Source organism: Oncorhynchus kisutch, linkage group LG6, assembly GCF_002021735.2.
Source record: "Oncorhynchus kisutch isolate 150728-3 linkage group LG6, Okis_V2, whole genome shotgun sequence".
NCBI lineage: Eukaryota > Metazoa > Chordata > Actinopteri > Salmoniformes > Salmonidae > Oncorhynchus > Oncorhynchus kisutch.
This window is the reverse complement of record NC_034179.2, coordinates 32,108,866-32,132,683: the sequence shown is the minus strand read 5'-3', so window position 1 is coordinate 32,132,683 and position 23,818 is coordinate 32,108,866. Positions and strand designations below refer to the sequence as shown.

Below are 23,818 nucleotides of genomic sequence, written 5' to 3'. Positions count from 1 at the left end.
ACAAACAGTGAATTAGATGTTATTGATTTAGCCTGTTATCAGTTACAACATGTTTATTATTAGGAACACAACAATATAACAATATGGGGTTATAAACCAGAGAGACTTAGCATACTTTTTGCAGACCGAGGGGTGGACTAGTCGAAGTGCATCAAAAGTGCTCTGGGGTATTGGGGTGGATGGTGACATGCATGATGCACTGGTCTTTAGATTACCATGTATCTCCAGGCGAGAGCCATAGTATCTCTACAGTGAGGAGGATTATAGTAGTTCAAATAAATATGATTCAGACATTTAACATCAGATACAGTGACAAAAATCTGTTAAATAACAGTACAGTATGCTAGTGAGGGAAAATATATACCTGAACAAGTTCATGGTATTCCAAGGTTTCCATGTTTTAGGCTGATTATAGCTGGTTTCACTTCAATTGTTGCCAAGAAAACAAACACTTTTTTGTTCAAAACACAAAACTAATAGGCTGCACACACTGAAACATTCACATACCAGAAGACAGTTGGGCGGATTTGCTATTACTGTGTAACAGAGATACTACTAGTGTAAGGTGTAAGCACACCTTGAATTTATTGTAGTCCCTGCTGATTTTAATTGACATAATTCTTTTTTCATACAATGTTTTAGCTGGTAGTAGGACTGACCGAAATGACAGAGCTTACCTGGCTAGAAAGATCGCTTCACAGTTGATGTTCCCTTTCCCCTCTCTGCATTTATTGAGATCTAAGAGCAAGGTGAGTATTGATTTTATGACAACTGATTGGTCTAGTTAAAGCCAGCTGAGTTTGGAAAAAGGGCATCCAGCAGAGGCCTATGTCCTGTAAAATCCATCCAAACTTGATAGTACCAGATTTTGACGATTTGTTGAGGCCAAGTTCACTTACCCCCACTTCATGCAACAAACTACAATTGTTTTTCAGTTGTATTCATGTTTTTCATGAATGTATTCCTTAATGTGTTCTTTATGATTTTACCTGTCAATTGTCCAGGCACTTTCTTTGTACTGTACTGAACATTGTTTTTTGAGTCACGTATAGCAAATGTTTTCCTCTATCCCCTCATGTCCCACACAGAGTTTGTGTCATCTCTGACTGCACATCTTTCACAGTTCAAAGCATAATAACATAAATATGCAAGCTATGTGAGTTGGAGATGTCTCAAAATCCCCTCTGAATGCAGATGCAGTAAGTAATGTTGAGCCTCTGTCCCTCCCCTCAACCCATGGAACTGCAGGTCAGAAACCAGTCAACAACAGAGTTAAATGTTGCATGTTTCCCCTAAATGGCCCTTGGACTCCACTGGCACAAAGTTTACATCTCAATCTGGTCTCAGCAAGACCAGCTGACACTGAACTGCCCTTTCTCATTCGACTGGTGTTTTTGAGAAATGTTTACTTGGAAAGTTCATGGCCACAGTGTCATCATATGTGGTGGGACTGCACAGACAATCACAATTAAACTGTTTCTTTAAAAAAAAAATATTTGAGAATTGAAAATGGGGTTAAATTGGTCAAATCAATTTTAATCATTGTTGTTGTTTTTTTAATTGTTTGATTTGGCTAATGGGGACATAGTCACAATTGAGAACTGTGCAGTTTCAGTTCTAGCCAATGTTGAACTTTACTGCTCAGTGTGACATTTGGCCTAGGTAATTGCGAATAACCCAAAAAATCTTTAGGCATTTTGTAGGAATACTGTATACTCACCTCGAAGGGCATAAATATTAGTAAAAGGTTTTGTTTAAGGATAGTGGGGGAAAGGATTATATGTGAGTACTTTCCTGGGAGGAAGACATTAACAGACAGGAGATTGACACCACTAGCTCTCCCCAGCCAGTTTGTAAAACATTTACCCTTGTGCTTGTCTGACATTGCAGACGTCAGCCATGCTCTTTCATTGTCAGCCAAGATCCCTCAAATGGACAGACAGGCAGGCTGCTGCACTGAAGCTCTGACTGCAGAGAGACGCTCTTAGGGATCATTAATATTTCACTCACTCTGTTTACATGTATTCACTTGACCATCAATATGCAGGCTATACAAAATGTGTTTGTTTTTTTACCTTGTCAATAATTTAGGGCACACACACATTTAAACCAAACATATATTTCTTTGTGATTACTGATCAATTAAATTTGTGTACTTATGTATTGTATATCGTTTTTTTTTGTGGTTTGGTTTTCATATAAGACCTTGGGCATCCAACCTCACCTGCAAACCGTTTTAGTTGTTTATTTTTTATCTGTATTTTTGTCTTTCACTTGTTTTTTTGCTGCAAAAAAAAGTATTACAAATAAATGAATAAATGTGAACCCTGTGCGTCTTTGAGACAGGTTTCCTTGACACAGTAAACATTGTCTTAGTAAACAGAACAGTTATCCATTAGCTCTAATAGACCATCATATTTTCAGTCCATTCTATATTAACCTATTGAATTGTAACTATCACTAGAACCACGGAAATCATCTTAAAGTGCCATTCCACACATCAAGATAATTACTCATTTATGACATGTAATAATTACCAAAACATTTATGTTCACCCACAGAGAGGTCTTGGGAGCAGAGAAAGTCAAAGGTCAAAAGGCTATCAGGTGTGATTAAAAGAAAGAACTGAAATCATGCTGCCAGTTGTTATATTTATGGAGGCCCTTTGAAGAATGGAATTGTGAAGCGGAGGGGGGCCCAGCTCACAGCTGCGGGGCAACACTTGATCCTGGGCTGCCAAGAGACAGAGGGCAGTCAGGCTGAGAGGAGGTTCAGAGGTTATGACCTTTGGGGGTTAAGGCTCCAGACTTCACAAGAGGTACATCTTCAAAAGCTAAGGCCCCATTGGGGAAACAGGTTAGGGCAGGAAAATTAACAAATGTGACCTCTTTCTCTAAGAACAGGATTTTCCTCCCCCGGTTAGTTTATTCTATTTTCTATTTGATTTTATGTTGGTTCTCTTCAAGTTTTACCTTTACTTTCAAATTTCATCCATTCATTGAAGTATTAAAACCATCTAATTTCAAAGAGCTAATCTATTGTATCAAATAAAAAATGCTTTAAGGTTTCTTAGTATGTTTACTCTTTTTTTTCACTCTTTTACTTCTAATTGTGAAGTTCTCATCAGGACAAGGAGCGCCTGACACACCTCTTTCAAAGGAGGTCACATTACCCATAAAATGTTAATTGCACTCCTCCATAGGGAGTTGTTGTGTGTGTTTACAGTACAAAACACGGCAGGTCAAACCATGTGCTCAAAGATCAAATACTAGTATAAGCAGGGATGACTGAACATCTGTGGGGGGATGCATTAGAACAATCACCATGACAACTAAAGACAAGTGTTGGCAGTGCATGGCCCCCATGTGAGTAAACAAAAGGATTTGATAAAATAGGACAGAAAATAAAAACAACAGTTTCAATGACCATCATCCCAATAAAAGTTTTTTTTTTAAACACACTTTTGTGAACTTTTGTACATTTGAATTACCCTCATTAGTGGAAAGATCTGCAGATCCTTGACAAACTTTAGAATTTCAAGTGAACAATGTCGGATGCCATGTGAAAAATCGTATTATTGTGATTATTTTCACGCTTCTGATTGACTCTGATTGTGACGTCAAAGCGTGAAAAAGCTCACAGCTTTAGAATTTTCAGAGGTCAATTATTTGCTTGCACTTCTGCTTCAATTCTGTTTCTAGTTTATCTGTGCTTTTTAGGTGGATAACGTCAGTGCCTGATTGAAATTGACCCTTCAAACGTGGATAAAAAAGTAATGATCCCTTTTAAAATATATTATTGATTGTTTTGCGATTCTATCGGGGCACAAAACAACTGGATGGAATGGCGAGAGTTGCTGTAGCTGTTTATGCGTCAGCATAGTGATTTAGCAGCAAGCCCGTTAGCAAGGTGTGAACACTGACTCTGTAGATGGCTGAGCACGTGGCTGCGGATGTCTTTCCTCTCACTTCCCTCAGCCACATCTCCACTATCAGTTACTTTGATTTTACATTGTTCAAATATGTTATATTGATCAGGGGTGTCATGCATCCCAAAAATCAGAGGGGGCACAAATTATAGTGGGGCAAAAAAAGTATTTAGTCAGCCACCAATTGTGCAAGTTCTCCCACTTAAAAAGATGAGAGAGGCCTGTAATTTTCATCATAGGTACACTTCAACTATGACAGACAGGAGAACTTGCACAATTGGTGGCTGACTAAATACTTTTTTGCCCCACTGTATGTAAAGATGGTTCGGAGGGGCCCCGTCGGGTAGTTGGAGAATAAAGCATTTTTCAAACACCTGAAACTGTTTATTTCCTGCTATCTAGAGCCATAATCATTATGCTTCATTCTATGACAAAAATATGTTTATTGTTCTACATATCTAAGCATACGTCTTCAGCTGTCTTTATCCTCCTGACTGGTGATTATTATTTTGTTAAGAATCTAGCCAACCCTGTAACGGCGTTCGTCTGTTGAAGGAGAGTCGGACCGAAATGCAGCGTGGTGGTTACTCATGTCTTTTAATGAAGAATAGTGATACATGAAATAACTATATATATATACAAAACAACAAACGGAACGCGAAAACCTATTACAGCCTATCTGGTGATACTACACAGAGACAGGAACAATCACCCACAAAATACACAGTGAAACCCCGGCTACCTAAATATGGTTCCCAATCAGAGACAACGAGAATCACCTGACTCTGATTGAGAACCGCCTCAGGCAGCCAAGCCTATGCTAGACACACCCCTAATCAGCCACAATCCCAATGCCTACAAAACCCCCAATATGACAACACAATAAACCCATGAACAAATAATTAAAGAAAACACAAAATACTAAGACCAAGGCGTGACAAACCCTCTCTGCATCTATGCTAAAATCAGGGTAAAATATTGAAAGGAATGTGAATCTTATTCAGTACATTTAGCAATTTCTTGCTCTTCTAAAGTCAACCAAACATTAGACAAGCTAACTACTCTAACTTGATTGACAGCCTGAAATGGCTTCTTTGTAGCTGATTATGTGGTTGGGAGACTGGAAACCTATCTAGGCTAGCTAAAGCCAAGTTCATAAAATTGCTAGGTGGCTACAGAGAAACAACAACCAATTGTTTTTTGAATATATATATATATATATATATATATATATGAACATGACTAATCTGAGGGTGCATGTTCCCCTGTGCCGCCTGTTGGCATGATGCCTCTGATCTTGATAACCAAATGTATTGAGCTAGCAAGCTGCCATTCTGTGCACATTCAGTAGACTAGCTAGCTATATGACCACAACTAGCCCCAATGTTCCTTATGCAGTTTAATTTAGATTATTAGGATCCCCATTAGCTACTGGAAATGCAGCAGCTACTCTTCCTGGGGTCCACATAGAACTTAATAATATATGAAAAATTATATTTTTTTATATGCAGTACAGTTAAATTTGATCTTTAGAAAGAGGAGGGATGCTTTTTTTCTATTTTTTTAAGATAAATTAGATTTTTCCCCCCAAGTAAACTCTCGTGGTTGATGACATGGCTCTGTACATAACTGAGTGACGCATTAAATGTTTTTCTGGTTTGGGTACAGTGAAGAAACCCATAATGGCATATCTGGTGGGGTACGTACAGTTGAAGTCGGAAGTTTACATACACCTTAGCCAAATACATTTCAACTCAGTTTTTCACAATTCCTGACATTTAATCCGAGTAAACATTCCCTGTCTTAGGTCAGTTAGGATCACCACTTTATTTTAATTATGTGAAATGTCAGAATAATAGTAGAGAAAATGATTTATTTCAGCTTTTATTTCTTTCATCACATTCCTAGTGGGTCAGAAGTTTACATACACTCAATTAGTATTTGGTAGCATTGCCTTTAAATTGTTTAACCTGGGTCAAACGTTTCGGGTAGCCTTCCACAAGCTTCCCACAATAAGTTGGGTGAATTTTGGCCCATTCATCCTGACAGAGCTGGTGTCAGGTTTGTAGGTCTCCTTTCTCGCACACACTTTTTCATTCTGCCCACAAATTTTCGATAGGATTGAGGTCAGGGCTTTGTAATGGCCACTCCAATACCTTGACTTTGTTGTCCTGATGCCATTTTGCCACAACTTTGAAAGTATGCTTGGGGTCATTGTCCATTTGGAAGACCCATTTGCAACCAAGCTTTAACTTCCTGTCTGATGTCTTGTAATGTTGCTTCAATACATCCACGTAATTTTCCTACCTCATGATGACATCTATTTTGTGAAGTGCACCAGTCCCTCCTGCAGCAAAGCACCTCCACAACATGATAATGCCACCTCCGTGCTCCACGGTTGGGGTGGTGTTCTTCGGCTTGCAAGCCTCCCCCTTTTCCCTCCAAACATAACGGTGGTCATTATGCCCAAACAGTTCTATTTTTGTTTCATCAGACCAGAGGACATTTCTCCAAAAAGTACAATCTTTGTCCCCATGTGCAGTTGCAAACTGTAGTCTGGCTTTTTTATGGTGGTTTTGGGGCAGTGGCTTCTTCCTTGCTGAGCGGCATTTCAGGTTATGTCGATATAGGACTAGTTTTACTGTGGATATAGATACTTTTGTACCCTTTTTCTCCAGCATCTTCACAAGGTCCTTTGCTGTTGTTCTGGGAAACAGAATGTCTCTCCTTCCTGAGTGGTATGATGACTGCGAGGTCCCATGGTGTTTATACTTGTGTGCTATTGTTTGTACAGATGAACGTGGTACCTTCAGGCATTGGAAATTTCTCCCAAGGATGAACAAGACTTGTGGAGATCTACAAATTTTTTTCTGAGGTCTTGGTTGATTTGTTTTGATTATCACATGATGTCAAATCCAATCAAATGTTATTGTTCACATACACATGGTTAGCAGATGTTAATGCCAGTGTTAATGCCTTGTGCTTCTAGTTCCGACCATGCAGTAATATCTAACAAGTAATGTAACAATTTCACAACTACCTTTTACACACAAGTGTAAAGGAATGAATAAGAATATGTACATATAAATATATGGATAAGCGATGACCGAATGGCATAGGCAAGATGCAGTAGATGGTATAGAGTACAGTATATACATATGAGATGAGTAATGTACGGTATGTAAACGTTATATAAAGTGCCATTGTTTAAAGTGACTAGTAGTACATTTATTACATCAAATATTTTATTATTAAAGTGGATAGAGATTTGAGCCAGTATGTATTGACCTCGCCTTCTGGAAGAACAGGCAGTGGCTCGGGTAGTTGTTGTTCTTGATGATCTTTTTGGCCTTCCTGTGACATCAGGTGGTGTAGGTGTCCTGGAGGGCAGGTAGTTTGCCTCCAGTGATGCATTGTGCAGACCTCACTACCCTCTGGAGAGCCTTACGGTTGTGGATGGAGCAGTTGCCGTAACAGGCGGTGATACAGCCCGACAGGATGCTCTCGATTGTGCATCTGTAAAAGTTTGTGAGTGTTTTTGGTGACAAGCCAAATTTATTCAGCCTTACTGAGGTTGATGAGGCGCTTTTTCCCCTACCACTGTAGTGTCATCTGCAAACTTGATGATTGAGTTGGAGGCGTGCAAGGCCACACAGTCATGGGTGAACAGGGAGTACAGGAGAGGGCTGAGAACGCACCCTTGTGGGGCCCCAGTGTTGAGGATCAGTGGGGTGGAGATACTGTTCCTCTTGTCCAGATGGGTTAGGGCAGTGTGCAGTGTGCAATGTGATTGTGATTGCGTCATCTGTGGACCTATTGGGGAGGTAAGCAAATTGGAGTGGGTCTAAGGTGTCAGGTAGGATGGAGGTTATATGATCCTTGACTAGTCTCTCAAAGCATTTCATGATGACGGAAGTGAGTGCTACGAGGTGATAGTCATTTAGCTCAGTTACCTTGGCTTTTTTGGGAACAGGAACCATGCTGGCCCTCTTGAAGCATGTGGGAACAGCAGGCCAGTATAGGGATTGATTGAATATGTCCAGAAACACACCAGCCTGCTGTTCTGCGCATGCTCTGAGGATGCGGCTAGGGATGCTGTCTGGGCCGGCAGCCCTGCGAGGGTTAACACGTTTAAATGTTTTACTCACGTCGGCTGCGGCGAAGGAGAGCCTTTAGGTTTTGGTAGCGGACTGTGTCAGTGGCACTGTATTGTCCTCAGAGCAAAGAAGTTTGTCTGGTTTTATTTTTGTAGTCCGTAATTGACTGTAGACCCTGCCACATACCTCTCGTATCTGAGCCGTTTAATTGCGACTCTACCTTGTCTCCATACTAACGCTTAGCTCGTTTGATTGCCTTGCGGAGGAAATAGCTACACTCTTTGTATTCGGTCATGTTTCCGGTCGCCTTGCCCTGATTAAAAGCAGTGGTTCGCGCTTTCAGTTTTTCACGAATGCTGCCATCAATCCACGCTTTCTGGTTGGGGAAGGTTTAAATTGTCGCCGTGGGTACAACATTACCGATGTACTTGCTAACAAACCGCTCACCGAATCAGCGTATACATCAATGTTGTTGTTCGACGCTATCCGGAACATATCCCAGTCCACGTGATCGAAGCAATCTTGAAGCATGGAATCAGATTGGTCGGACCAGCGTTGAACAGACTTGAGCACGGGCGTTTCCTGTTTTAGTTTCTGTCTATAGGCTGGGAGCAACAAAATGGAGTCGTGGTCAGATTTGCTGAAAGGAGGGCGAGGGAGGACTTTGTATGCGTTTCAGAATTTAGAGTAATGATGAGTAATGACAATGATCCAGAATTTTGCCAGCCCGGCTCACGCATTCGATATGCTGATGGTTTAGGGAGCCTTGTTTTCAGATTAGCCTTGTTAATATTCCCAGCTACAATAAATGCAGCCTCAGGATATGTGGTTTCCAGTTTACATAGAGTCCAATGATGTTCTATACATAAAAAAAATATACATTAAAAAACAAAATACTGCATAGTTTCCTAAGAACGCGAAGTGAGGTGGCCATCTCTGTCGGCGCCGGAAGTAGAGCAAAGAGGCACTGATTTTGAAGGTAGGCCTTGAAATACATCCACAGGTACACCTCCAACTGACTCAAATTATGTCAATTAATCTTACAGAAGCTTCTAAAGCCATGACATAATTTTTGGGAATTTTCCAAGATGGTTAAAGTCACAGTCAACTTAGTGTATGTATGTATGTAAACTTCTGACTTTCTGACCACTGGAATTGTGATACAGTGAATTATAAGTGAAATAATCTGTCTGTAAACAATTATTGGAAAAATTACTTGTGTCATGCACAAAGTAGATGCCAAAACTGTAGTTTGCTGACAAGAAATGTGTGGATTGGTTGAAAACCTAGTTTTAATGACTCCAACCTAAGTGTATGTAAACTTCTGACTTCAACTGTATGTCTGTTTGAATTGCATAGACTTTACAAGTGGTTAGGAATTTTCAACACACAAATGTTTTGGACCCCAAAAGCTTGGCCCCAGTGATGTACTGGGCAATACGCACTACCCTCTGTTGCTCTTCACGGTCAAATGCTGATCAATTGCCATACCAGGAGGTGATGCAACCGGTCAGGATGCTCTCGATGGTACAGCTGTAGAAACTTTTGAGGATCTGGGGACCCATGCCAAATCTTTTCAGTCTCCTGAGGGGGAAAATGTGTTGTTGTGCCCTCTTCACAACTGTCTTGGTGTGTTTGGACCATGATAGTTTGTTGGTGATGTGGACACCAAGGAACTTAAAACTCGACCCACTCCACTACAGCCCCATTGATGTTATTGGGGGCATGATCAGCCCGCCTTTTCCTGTAGTCCATGATCAGCTCCTTTGTCTTGCTCATATTGAAGGAGATGTTGTTGTCCTGGCACCACACTGCCAGGTCTTTGACCTCCTCCCTATAGGCTGTCTCATCGTTGTCGGTAATCAGGCCTACCACCATTGTGTCATCTACAAACGTAATGATTGTGTTGGAGTAGTTTTTGGCCACACAGTCGTGGATGAACAGGGAGTACAGGAAGGGACTAAGCACGCACCCTTGAGGGGCCCCAATGTTGAGGATCAGTGTGGCAGACTGTTCTTACCACCTTGGGGCCTGTCAGGAAGTCCAGGATCCAGTTGCAGAGGGAGGTGTTTAGTACCAGGGTCCCATGGTCCTTAGCTTAGTGATGAGCTTTGTGGGCACTATGTTGTTGAACTCTGAGCTGTAGTCAATGAATAGCATTCTCACATAGTTGTTCCTTTTGTCCAGGTGAGAAAGGGCAGTGTGGAGTGCGATTGAAATTGCGTCATCTGTGGATCTGTTGGGGCGGTATGCGAATTGGAGTGGGTCTAGGGTATCTGGGATGATGCTGTTGATGTGAGCCATGACCAGCCTTTCAAAGAACTTCATGGCTACCGACGTGAGTATTATGTGGGCGGTAATCATTTTGGCAGGTTACCATCGCTCCCTTGAGCACAGGTACTATGGTGGTCTGCTTGAAACATGTAAGTAATACAGAATCGGTCATGGAGAGGTTGAAAATGTCAGTGAAGACACTTGCCAGTTGGTCCGTGCATGCTTTGTGTACACGTCCTGGTAATCCGTCTGGCCCTGCAGGTTTGTGAATGTTGGCCTGTTTAATGGTCTTGCTCACATCGGCTACGGAGATCTTGATCACACAGTTGTCTGGAACAGCTGGTTCTCTCATGAATGCTTCAGTGTTGCTTGCCTTGAAGCGAGCATGAAAGCATTTAGCTCATCCGGTAGGCTCGCGTCACTGGGCAGCTCATAGCTGGGTGTCTCTTTGTAGTCTGTAATAGTTTTCAAGCCCTGCCACATCCGACGAGCGTCAGAGCTGGTGTAGTAGGATTCAATATCAATCCTGTATTGATGCTTTGTCTGTTCGTCTGACGGTGTAGCAGGATTTCTTATAAGTGGCCGGATTAGTGCCAGCATCGGTTTGTGGTGGTAAATAGACGACTATAAATAATATTGATGAGAACTCTCTTGGTAGATAGTGTGGTCTACAGCTCATCATAAGGTACTCTATCTCAGGCGAGCAATACCTTGAGACTTCTTTAATATTAGACATCGTGCACCAGCTGTTATTGACAAATAGAGACACACCCCACCCCTCCTTTTACCAGACGTAGCTTCTCTGTCCTGCCGATGCATGGAGACTCTCACCAGCTCTATATTATCCGTGTCGTCATTCAGCCACGACTCGGTGAAACATAAGATCTTCCAGTATTTAATGTTCCATTGGTAGGATTGTCTTGATCGTATATCATCCATTTATTTTCCAATGATTGCACGTTGGCCAATAGAACAGATGGTAGTGGAGGTTTACTCACTTGCCTATGAATTCTCAGAAGGCCGACATCCGCCCCCTTTTCTCTGTCTTTTCTCCACGCAAATGACAGGGATTTGCGCCCATTCCCGAGAAGGCAGTATATCCTTCGCGTCGGACTCATTAACAAACAAATCTTTGTACAGTTCGAGGTGAGTAATCGCTGTTCTGATGATACAGAAGTTATTTTCGGTCATAAGAGACGGTAGCAGCAACATTATGTACAAAATAAGTAAAAAAATAAGTTACAAACAATGCGAAAAAACTAACGCAATAGCACAGTTGGTAAGGAGCCTGTAATACGGCAACCATCCCCTCCTGCCATCCCCTCCAGCACCATTCTTGCCTAGGTTATGTTTAGGGTTACGTTCAGAATAAGGGTTATGGTAAGTGTTAAGGTTTGTGTTATGGCTAGGGTAAGGGTTAAGTTTAGGGTTAGAATAAGGGTTAAGGTTAGTGTTAGAGCTAGGGTTAGTAGATAGTTGAAATGTTACTGATCTACAGATGGTCTTTCCAAATAAAGTGATACCCAAGTAATCTCAACCAGCTGACAGTTTATTATGCTAGCTAGCTAGCTACATTGCCTTCAGAAAGTACAGTATTCATACCCCTTGACACCATTCCACATTTTGTTGTTTTACAGCCTGAATTTAACATTGATTAAATTTAGTTTTTTTTTTGTCACTGGCCTACACACAATACCCCATAATGTCAAAGTGGATTTATGTTATTCAAATTAATAACAATTTAAAAGCTGAAATGTCTTGAATCAATAAGTATTTAACCCCTTTGTTATGGCAAGAATAAATAAGTTCAGGAGTAAAACATGTGCTTAACAAGTCATATAATAAATTGCATGGACTCACTCTGTGTGCAATAATAGTGTTTAACATTATTTTTGAACAACTACCTCATCTCTGTACCTCACACATACAATTAGGTCCCTCAGCCGAGCAGTGAATTTCAAACACAGATTCAACCACAAAGACCAGGGAGGTTTTTCAATGTCTCTCAAAGAAGGGTACCTATTGGTAGATGGGTAAAAATAAAATAGCAGACATTGAATATCCCTTTGAGCATGGTGAAGTTATTAATTACACTTTGGATGGTGTATGAATACACACCCTCACTACTTCTATTTATCCCTTATTTTACCAGGTAAGTTGACTGAGAACACATTCTCATTTACAGCAACGACCTGGGGAATAGTTACAGGGGGATGAAGGAACCAATTGGAAGCGGGCCATGATGGTATGAGGGCCAAACTGGGAATTTTGACAGGACACCAGGGTTAGCACCCCTACTCTTACAATAAGTGCCATGGGATCTTTAGTGACCACAGATAGTCAGGAATCCTGTTTAATGTCCCATCTGAAAGACAGCACCCAACACAGTGCAATGTCCCCCATCACTGCCCTGGGATATTATTTTTTAGACCAGAGGAAAGAGTGCCTCCTACTGGCCCTCCAACACCACTTCCAGCAGCATCTGGTCTCCCATCCAGGGACCAACCAGGACCAACCCTGCTTACAGTAGCTTCCAAGGCAAGCCAGCAGTGGGATGCTGGGTGGTATGCTGTTACAGGCATCCTTTCTAACTCAGTTGCTGGAGAGGAAGGAAACCGCTCAGGGATTTCACCATAAGGCCAATGGTGACTTTAAAACAGTCACAGAGTTTCATGGGTGTGATGGGAGAAAACTGAGGATGGCTCAACAACACTGTAGTTACTCCACAATATTAACCAAATTGACAGAGCAAACAAAAGGAAGCCTGTACAGAATACAAATATTCCAAAACATGCTCCTGTTTGCAACAAGGCACAACATTTTTTGGCAAAGTAGTTCACTTTTTGCCATGAATACCGTGTTACGTTTTTGGGGCAAATCCAATGCTACAAATTCCTAAATTACATTACTGAGTTCAAGCATAGTGGTGGCTACATCATGTTATGGGTATGCTCGTAATTGTTAAGGACTGGGGAGTTTTTCAGAATAAAAAAATAAACATTTTCCTCTAGGATTTAAGGACAGGTAAAATCCTATAGGAAATCCTGGTTCAGTCTGCTTTCCACCAGACACTGGGAGATGAGTTGAATGTTTCTCAGTGGCTGAGTTACAGTTTTGACTTAAATCTGCTTGAAAATCTTTGTCAAGACCTGAAAATGGTTGTCTAGCAATGATCAACAACCAATTTGACAGAGCTTGAAGAATTTTGAAAACAATAATATGCAACTGTTGCACAATCCAGGTGTGGAAAGCTCTTAGAGACTTACCCAGAAAAACTCATAGCTGTAATCACTGCCAAAGGGTTCTACAAATTATTTATTCAGGGGTGTGTAAATGACATATTTCTGCATTTAATTTACAATACATTTGCAAAAATGTCTAAATACATGTTTTCACTTTGTCATTATGGGGTAGAACTTTAAAAAAAATACATTCTGAATTCAGGCTGAACACAACAAAATGTGGAAGGCACTGTAATTCAAGGGTGAGAGATATGCACGAATGCAGCCATCTACACAACTAGCTAACAAACTGGCGGCTAATGCAGCAATCACTATGCTAATGCATAAACAGCCAACTCTCGCCTTTCACCACAGTTTCTAAAGTTACCCGACACTAGCTAGCTAGCCAGCCATGACAGAAGCGCAAAAGAGTCGATAATATATTTGAAAGTGATAATACTTATTTATTAATGTTTACACTGTCAATTTCAATCAGGCACTGACGTTATCCACCTAAGAAACACAGTTAATAACCTGGAAGCAGAATTGAAGCAAAGCGCGAGCAATTGACCATTGATAATTTTCATGCTGTGAGGATAATTACGGCATGTGTTATAAGCTTGAAGAAGTTCACCGTCAATCACAATCATCGATTGTGAGCTATTTCACGCTGTGAGCTTTTTTAAATGACACCGGGAACTTGTTTTTGAGGCCTTTGACAAGCCTATGAGAAAAGACAAGTTCTCTTGACATCAAAAGGCCTTGTTTGACTCAGTTTTATCATTGGTGACCTGCTGTGCTGCGTTCACATCCTGCTGGCCCCATGCTGAGGTCAGGAAATCAAAGGGGGAAGCACAGACAAACAGCCGATTGTCAAGTTTTACACCTTGACCTCGGTTTAAACTTGTGATTTGCCTCCTTTATGCTCACCGCTGTTATGGCAGTGGGAGGAAATGGAGGGGTTATTGGCAGTTCAGGTCTTGATAAGGATCTTGGGAGGGAGAAGTTCACCCAGGGGAAAGGTTACTGAGAGTTTAGAGAGTGCAGCCAGTCATGGGGAGGATTAAATAAAGGGGAAGCTAGTCAGGCTAGGGCTGCTTAGAAAACCAAGCAGGATTTCAAAAGTGCACTGTCTGCAGACGGACAAAAACCTGACTGTTCACCTAGTGGACTTCAACATTCAGGACCCAGGGACAAAGAAAGTTTGGGGTGAACTTCCTTGCACCTTTAAAAAATCTTTCTCCTCTTTCTCTTCCTTCTCTTTCACTAAGGGCTGTTTTCTGTCCCTGAGCAGAGCTGCTGCTTCATGAAATGTCTGAAAACAGGATTTCAGGTTTTATGGCGATAATATAATGTGATCTATTTTAGTCTGAGGAAGAAATGTGATGTGGATTCAGCTTCAAAGGGTATACCATGATGCATGCATCTAGGGCACATCTGCTGACCTCCACTCCTGTCCTCACTCTTTTCAATGCCTTTCCTGCCTTTGTGAAGATCTGGCAAAGAACTCAGAATCAAAGTTCTCTGAACTCAGAAAATAGATCACGTCCACATTACTCAGAATAGACTATGAATGAGGAAACTGAACAGCAACTGACTCGCCCTGACACTGACCTTATGTGCGTGGGAATATAGAGAAATTTAAAACAAATAAATAAGAACCATTCAATGTGTGAGGAATAAACCATTAAATAAATAATATGAAATACAGTAGTAATATAATGACATATTATAGTTAGGGAAGGTGAAACAGGAGCATAACTCAGTCAAGCATTTTAGTACTTTATTTTGGAGATATCAGTGCAAATGAACACCAAAAAAATTCAAACATAAAAAATGAAATAATGTTTCAGGTTGTCACATGGAAAAACAAAACACATCTTTTTGCTACAAATGCATGTTTCAGATGCACGATGCACAATGATGATTGTACTTCATTCATCCGCTAAAACCCTCAAGCGCCGTCCATCCGAGCTCTGTCGTCAACCAGTAACAGAAAATAAAATCACTAAAATATTCAATGCACGTTTTATTTTTCACACATTTTCTCCACTTGCTCAGCAGTCTGTGGTTATTTAGGGACTGTTCATGTTCTAAATGACCCTCTCTCTGTGATAAAAATACCTATTTTAAGACTTGACATTTTGCCCCATCACCAGTAGGGATACACAGGTAGTTCCCATGCGTCTGCATGCAACAGGCAGCAGTGAGGAGAGTCAGACAGTATTACACAACACGGCGCAAGATAGATTATCATTTACCACATAGACACATGCAAAGAACAAACCAACCAAAAAACGGGCATAGTATCCTTTGCCATTTGTATGTATGTACATTAATAGGCATTGAATTCATATTTACATTTTTCAGGGCATTAAAAACTAGGGTCATATATTTTTCTTCAACAATACAAAATAGTTATCTTTCATAATGAAAGTACTATTTACACAAATATGTTTAACCATTGTGAAAATGTTTTAATAATAGAAGAAACATCTACTTCATATGTACTTCATATGTATATGTATAAAAAAATAGCACATGTAAGACTAAATGCATGACAGCAGTGTGTGAAACTGAAACCAGAAACAGTACAATCAAAATAAGGAGCTAGACATCAGATAAGCCCTCAAAAGACACCAAAAATATCTCAATGATTCTTGGGTGGCAGGTTCACGTCATGTCCTGCTGCTTTCAAATGTACCTGCGGTTTTCTCTTTATTTCCATGCAAATATTTAGACATTTTAATATGAGCTAAGAAACCGCAAAAAAAAGTAAATGGTGTCCATAAAGCACGAGAATCAAGAAACACAAAATAAGCTTCACAAACTGTCAAATTCTCAACGGATAACAACACTGACAGTTTTTCATTACATGCCATAAACATATTATTTTTAAGGTCACCAAGAGCTAAACTTTGACAGTGCAAACTCAGGGGTACAATATCAAATGAGACTGTATTATTTATTTCAGAATATTCATTTATATTTCAAAATCAAGATGAAGTATGTGTGAGAGAGCTGTGTTAATTTAGAATTCATTTGGAATGTAACAGTTATGCAGACACTGCAGTCTTTTAACTGTTGCGCCGCACCTGTATACCCCCCACAGGTAGGCTCGGCAAGGTTTTAAAACACCCTCTACTACTACTATTTAGTGATAGCTGTATTACCCGTTGTATTACCATCTATTAAGACAATGTTACCTTGCATTTGCACTGTCAAAACGAAGCCCCAACAAGTTCATTCCAGATCAAAGCAAAATGCAATGCGTTGTGACCACATGAGCCCAGTCTATCAGTTGACAGCTGACTCACTGATGATCAAAAAATTAAATCACACTTGAGGAGAAGTTACAGTAGCAACCAATACAGAGCATTCAAACAGAATGGAACTCTAGGTACCTTTAGTGGATTTGATTAACATTGTTCACAAGGTTTTGTTTTAAAAATGTCTCTAACGTGTACATTTTAATGTACTGCTGTGCGTGCCCCGGTATGACTTTATTTAGAGTCTGATCTAAAAGTGATGTTCTCTGTTAATCTAAAAAATAAATAAATATGCAGTGAACTGAGCGCTAACATTTTTGGAGTCATCAATAATAAATGTAGCTGGAAATGTTCTTCATCAATGTTTTACGAGTAGCAACAAAGAGGACACAGAATAGTGATATGTGTGCAATACAGGCACAAATCATTGGAGTAAAATGAATGGTGCCGTCTTTCAATCATTTGAGAATGTGAAATACATACTGTATGGAAATCACCAGTGGGCAACGTTCAAATTTGACGATTATTTTGGTGCACATAATTTGACATTCTGTTGAAGTAGAGCTATATCGTACCACCCATCCTGTAACCTGAGCCATCTAGAATTATGATACAATAATGAAACGAATGCCTTGAACTCATTTCCTCTGTTCTTCTCTTTCAAAATCCTCACTCCTGCATTACTTGCTGTTACTTCTTCTCATTAAACTACAAATGAATTTGGCAAGTCAGTAAAAAAGGAAGAAAAAAAAGAAACATTGCGATCTTTTCCCCCTTGTGTCTTTTTTATGTTTTAGTTCATAAAAGTAATTCGTTCATAAAACTACCATTTATCAGATGAGTCACTCAGCCTATAGTTCTTGTGACTGTGCTTGTCGTTGTTGTAGGGAGGGGACAGGGAGGAGTGCTGGGTGGAGGTGGTGGTGGAGCTCAGTCTGTGGTTGTAGGCATCATTGCTGTTAGTACCCGGCTCCTCCTTCACCCTCACCCCCCCTGGCACTGACCCCTGGGTCCCCTCTGCCTGGTCCCTCCCCTCCCTCCTCAGCTGAGCGCTGCCTTTCTGCAGCATGTAGTATAGGATGGGGTTGGAGCGGGTCAGCCGGGGGGAGTCTGGGCTCAAATCAGAGCCCTCCTCCTCCTGGTCCCGACCTGCCCACCGCCCTGGACTCTCTGGCTCCCGTTTCACTGGAGTGGGGTCCCGTTTGGGCGAGTCCTGGTGGGGTGGGAGGGCAGTGTGGCGCCCCCAGGGGGAGCGTTGGCTGCTGTCCCCTGTTGGGGGGGTTGTTGGCTGTGGTCTGAGGTGTGTGGGAGGCCCTGAACTGAGGGAGTTATGGGGGTTGGGGTGGTGCCAGGGCAGGGTAGGGAGGTTGAGGAGGTTGTGGTGATTGTAGCCCGGCTGATTGAGGTTAAGGACGCTCCCATTGGCTTTACCGTTGGCCTGCAGGACAGAGGGGCTGGGTCCCCCCCGGGGATGCTGGGACAGCTCCTTCAGACAGTTGTCAGACAAGAGCAGCTGTTTGAGCACATTGAAGCCCCGGCTCTCCCTAGGGAAGAGAGCTTCACTGCTGGGGCTCCTGGCTGGGGTCTCTTCCACTTTAGGGCCCCTCAGGGCCTTGTGGTAGTCAGGCTCCTCCTGTATCTGCTTATGGACCAGGCTGTGAACCAGGCTGCTGTAGCTGTAGCTGCCTCCACTGTCCACCACTGCCCGCTGAGGGCTGCCATTGTTCAGGCTCTCAGCCAGCTCCGTGCAGAGACGTATCTTTTTAGGGCTGGGCCCCTGGTGGTGGTAGTCTCTCTGCTCCTCCTTTACATGGACAGGGCTGGGCCGGCGATCTGTTTGCAGTTGTGCAGCGCTGGTGTAGTAGGTAGCGCTCTGCTGTTTTAAGAGCTGGCTCAGGAGGCCATATTTAGCAATGACTTCTGTGGGCCGGGGCTCTGTTTTTAGGTCCTGCTGGGGTTCAGAGAATGGGTTATGCCTGTAGTTATACCCTGCTCCTCCTCCCCGTCTCTTTTGGCTCGTCACATCCTCACACACAGCAGAAGACAACAGGTCCAGGCCCTCCTCCCCCGGTTCAGTTTTGACCTTGACGTCTGCTGCCGTAGGCCCGTTGGAGTTGTCACAGATGACAGAAGTGCCAGGGGGCTTCTCATAGCATCCCCCTGCCGCCGTCTCCACACTGCCCCTCCCACCAGACCAGTCTCTGTGGGTGGCTGAGGCCACGGAGGAGGTAGAGGAGGAACCTGCTCCCAGCAGGAGCTGCAGCACCGTGCGACGCTCTAGAAGATTCTCGATCTGGGATGCTGGGGGCGACACTTCCCCCCAACGGCTGAACGACGGTGTGCCACTGCCTGAGGGCCCGTCTGAGAGGGGGGTACATGTTGTGTTCCTCTGGATGGGGGCGTTGAGCCTCTCCAGCAGGGCCAGAGGCCTGCCACCACCCATCTCCAGATCCTGGCTGGGTACTTTGCTGGGAACCATGGGCGGGGAGGGTGAGGCGGTGCCGCATTGGGCCAGGTTCTGTAACAGTTTGCTGGCGCTGAACGCCGGCTCAGTTGCAGCTTTCTCAACAGGGAAGGGTTTGGACTTACATAGATCCAGAGGGCTAGACTGGACATAGGGAGAGGTGTAGGAGAACGGGGACGGGGTGCTGCTGGGGTCTCGGCTGAGAGAGTACATGGGAAGGGCTGGGCCTGGTCTGTCCAGAGGGCTCTGTATCCTGACTTCTTCCCATGGGGCCAGTGATTTAAGTGGGACCCGTGACAGACTGGACAGAGTTGCGTCATGCTGCAAATCTGGATTAACCACAATTTTGTTTACCTTGTCGTTATTCCTGCGCTCCAGAAGGAGCTGCATGAGAGTGACCTTGGGCTGGGATTTAAGGTCTGGGCTCATTTCAAGCTCCTTCTTAACCTGGGTGACCTTCGGCCCGGAGGGATCCGGCTTCCACTTGTTTAGAAGGGACTCAGTAAGTTTGTCTAAGGACGAGGACGAGGAGGAACAGAAAGTGGTGGAGGAAGAGGAGTGAACAGTAGAGGAGGAAGAGAAAGCGGTAGTGGAAGAGGAAGAGGAAAAGACAGTGGGGGCAGAGGAGAAAACAGCAGAAGAACAGTTGGAGGAGAAAGCAGTAGAAGAGGAGTAAGAAGCAGACGGGGAGGAGGAGGTGGCTTTAGGCCTGGTCTCTGGAGCTCTGGTGCTAGCCCTGCTCCTCATAGAGAGGTCAATAGGAGAGCAGCTGGAGAAGGAGATCTCTGCATCGCTGCAGCTCTCCTCTCTCTTGGCCAGGCTTTTCTCCTGGACAGAGCACTCACTGTCAGAAGTAACGGAGGAGCCGCGGCTGGCAGGCAGGACCCCGCAGTCGTCCTCAAGGTGCCCGTTCTTAGTCAGCTGCTTCTGGTTGTTGTGGTTGTTGAGGAGCAGCAGGAGCAGGCTGCTGCAGGTCTGGGGGGGCCTGGTGGCACGCGAATCAAATCCCCGTTTCTCCCTAGTGGGGGTTTGGGGTTGGGTCTGGGTGTTGGGGGTGAGGGACAGAGGAGGGGGGGTTGGGTGTGGTGAGCTGTGGACTGGCAGCATTGAGGAGGGGCTCTGCTGGCTGGAGCTGGAGTTTAGTGCCAGTCGGGGGAGTGTTGCTGTCGTTGTCCCGTTTTGGGAGGTTAAGGAGCTTAGCACGTCTAGGGTGGTGGTGGTGGCGCTGGTGGGCGGAGCATCTTCTGTGCTGGGCGGTCTCTTGTCCTGGGTCTGTTGCGTTGCCATGGCGGCCAGCCTCTCGCTGGCCGAGCGTCCAGAGAGCTGGGCCTTGAGGGCGTGCTCCCGGGAATACTGCTGCAGGTGGGCTTCACTGGACAGCAGAAGGGCCAGCTGACTGCAAGCCACACTGGGCTTGGGAGAGGGGGCAGGGCTGGAGCGGATCTTCACCAGGTTGGCCACAGCTTTGAGCCGTTCAGCACAGGACACAGCATCAGTGGCAGCAGCAGCAACAGTGGGGGCGGAGGGAGGCGTGCTGCTCTGCACCGAGCGGGGGGACTCACAGGACCTTTCCTGGCTGTGGCCGTGGCTGTGGCCTCGCCGGCTGTAAGGCGTGCTGCTGTGGTTCTGCAGCTTGGTCTTCCTCATCAAGCCCTTGAGGCGGCTGGAAGCCATTCCGTAGCAGGGGAGCTGCTCCTTGTCTGCAGCAGGAGGGGGATCGGTGGGCGGGGAGTGCTCGCTGGGGGGTTTGGTGGACTGCTGCGACATGGCCACACTCTGCAGTCTGGAGCTGAATGACTGGAGCAGGGAGGCAAGCAGTGTGCTCTCCCCAGCGTGAGGAGAGCCCTCCAGGGCCCCGTTTTGCAGGCCGCCTCCTCCTCCTCCCTGGCCATTCAGCTCCACAGGGGGGGAGCTTAGCCTCTGGGCCCCAGGCTCGTTCCAGGGCCCTGAGCGGAGCAGCCGGGCCTTCTTCAGGTTCTGGGAGGCCCCATGGTGCAGTGTGGGACTGTTCCCATTGCCAGCCTTCTGAACAGCGGCAATAGCAGGGCTGTGGCTGGGCAGCTGGAAGGGCCGGGCCGCCTTGTTGACCTGTTCCATCTGGTTGCCGTGCCCGTGGGGAGCCTCCGATCTCCGGGTTGCCGTGGCCCCAGGCCCAGCCGCCACAGGATGCATCAGTAAACCTTCCAGATAAGTTAGAACAGCTGAATCCGTGTGTGTCTCAGGGCCAGGCTCCTCCCCATGAGTCATGTTCAATACTAGGATCCCCTCGTATGGTTCAGCACTGCTACTGGGAATAACAAGGTCCACTAGGTCATCAGGTACAGAACTTCCAGATATTGATAAGAGGTGAGGATGCACATGGGCAGGTTCTAGAGTATTTTACAAGTTCTGGATTCCACTGGCTCAATGTACAGTATTCCCTTCTCCAAAGTGGAAAATGACACTAACACAAAGAAACTGTGGCCATGACCGGAGCCATTTAGGGGCTCTCACCCAGCCGTCACTGGCATTGCTGTGTGCCTGTGACACCGGATGCTCCCAGAATGCCCGGGTCCAAGCTTATGCAGCGAACGGCGAGGAACGAGGAGTCAGCGGGTTTCACCACCACAGTGATTTTGATGCATTCTGTGGTTGCGGATGTTTCGGATGTCTGTCTGTCAGGAAGCCTGGGGGCGGTTCACTCCGTGGTGCCTTTCCGCTCACTTGATCTCAGAGGGGGGACCTATGTGAGCAGAGAGAAGAGAGAGAGAGACATAGAGAGAGAGAGGGAGAAGAGAAAGAGAGAGAGGAAAGAGAGAGCGAGAAAGAGGGAGAAAGTGAGAGATTGGGAGAGAGAGAGTAACAGCGTGAGAAGCAGGGACTTACAGCACTACATCACATTCATTTCAACACCTTGTCCACCATGCCTGTTACTTGGCAACATTTCAGTTTGACTGCACATGGTAACCCCTAATCCCTAATTTCAACTGAATCGATGACGACAAATGTAGATTAGGGTCAGATTTTATTCACATTTTTAAATTCAAGCCCACTACCCCACTACCACTACCTAAACATTGGTCTTCAAGCTGTAAGGCCCTCGTTGCAATGCGTCTGTGCTTTCTTTCAAAAGTGAAGTGCCTGTGAGAGCTGTGAATAATTTCTTATACAGCTTGTCATTTGAGTGGATTATCCCTCCTCCCTCCCTACTACCACTCCTCCTGCACTTGAGCACCTAACACTACCCTGCCTCCGTTTTCTCACTCTCTCTCACACACACGCACACGCACACACCAGTGCCACAAAGGGTATAGTGGCTCAGTGCTCTCCCACCTGGGAGAGGCTGCCCTGGCTGCCCTGGTGCCTATGGAGAGCACTGGCCTTATCACCACCTGCCTCAGTTGATCCCTGTCTGGACAAGATATGGACCTGCACTTCAGCTCTCATTGTCAATGACATGACAAGGTATTCCACAAAACCAGAACTGCATTGACTTGACATGAGCCTGGTTATTATGTACAAAGCCAGCACAGGTTTCCTCAGTACTGACACTGGCCTCCACAGAGAAGAGACAGGATATGGCTCGGTCGAGCTGCCAGGTGTGTGTGTTTTTGTGTTTGTTTATTTGTGTGTGTGTGTGTGTGTGTGTGTGGATCCGGTGCACCTGTCACACTGTGGCTGTGCCACTGTCAGGAGGGCAAGACACTGACACTCAGGCGACGGACCACTGTTGTCAGTTGACATGGCAATGTCCTAAGAGACCCGCAGTGTGAACCCTGTCAGGCTGGTCTCCATGGTTACAGGCCACGTCACACAGTCAGAGCCGTGGCCCATCAGGGTTAATTAATACAGAGTTTCTACCGCCACCTCAGCTGCCTTCCTTCTTGCCAGCCTGACTCCCAACGTCTCTCCCTGACTCCCAACGTCTCTCCCTGACCCCCAATGTCTCTCCCTGACCCCCAAAGTCTCTCCCTGACTCCCAACGTCTCTCCCTGACCCCCAACGTCTCTACCTGACCCCCAACGTCTCTCCCTGACCCCCAACGTCTCTCCCTGACCCCCAACGTCTCTCCCTGACTCCCAACGTCTCTCCCTGACCCCCAACGTCTCTTACTGACTCCCAACGTCTCTCCCTGACCCCCGACGTCTCTTACTGACCCCCAACGTCTCTCCCTGACCCCCAACGTCTCTCCCTGACTCCCAACGTCTCTCCCTGACCCCAACGTCTCTTACTGACTCCCAACGTCTCTCCCTGACCCCCAACGTCTCTCCCTGACTCCCAACGTCTCTCCCTGACCCCTAACGTCTCTCCCCACCTTCGGTGTGACTCGCCGGATGGACGACATACAGGGTCACAACGACAGGAGTCAGTATAGTGAACCTCTTGATTACAATGAGGCCCTTGATTTTGATGAAGGTCATAGATGATGCTGTCTAACCTAAATAATATGGGTCGCAATGAAAGGACAGATAGGATTTAGCCTTATCCCTTAATTATGGAGGTCAGTGATGATGCAGACTAACCGTGGTACAGGACAGTATAGCTCATCATAATGACTGGAGGTCAGTGATGCAATCAGTCTAACC

At 44.7% G+C, this 23,818-nt stretch overlaps 1 protein-coding gene across 1 annotated transcript in view; it reads right to left on the bottom strand.

The window, feature by feature from the left end:
• Positions 1-15,286: 15,286 nt before the first annotated feature.
• Positions 15,287-23,818, bottom strand: part of LOC109892713 (nuclear receptor-interacting protein 1) — a 56,093-nt gene continuing 47,561 nt past the window's right edge. The window contains exon 2 of the mRNA XM_020485442.2: positions 15,287-21,975. Coding sequence (XP_020341031.1) covers positions 17,613-21,500 — 3,888 coding nt within the window. The 5' untranslated portion in view covers positions 21,501-21,975 and the 3' untranslated portion in view covers positions 15,287-17,612. The remainder of the gene's footprint in view (positions 21,976-23,818) is intronic.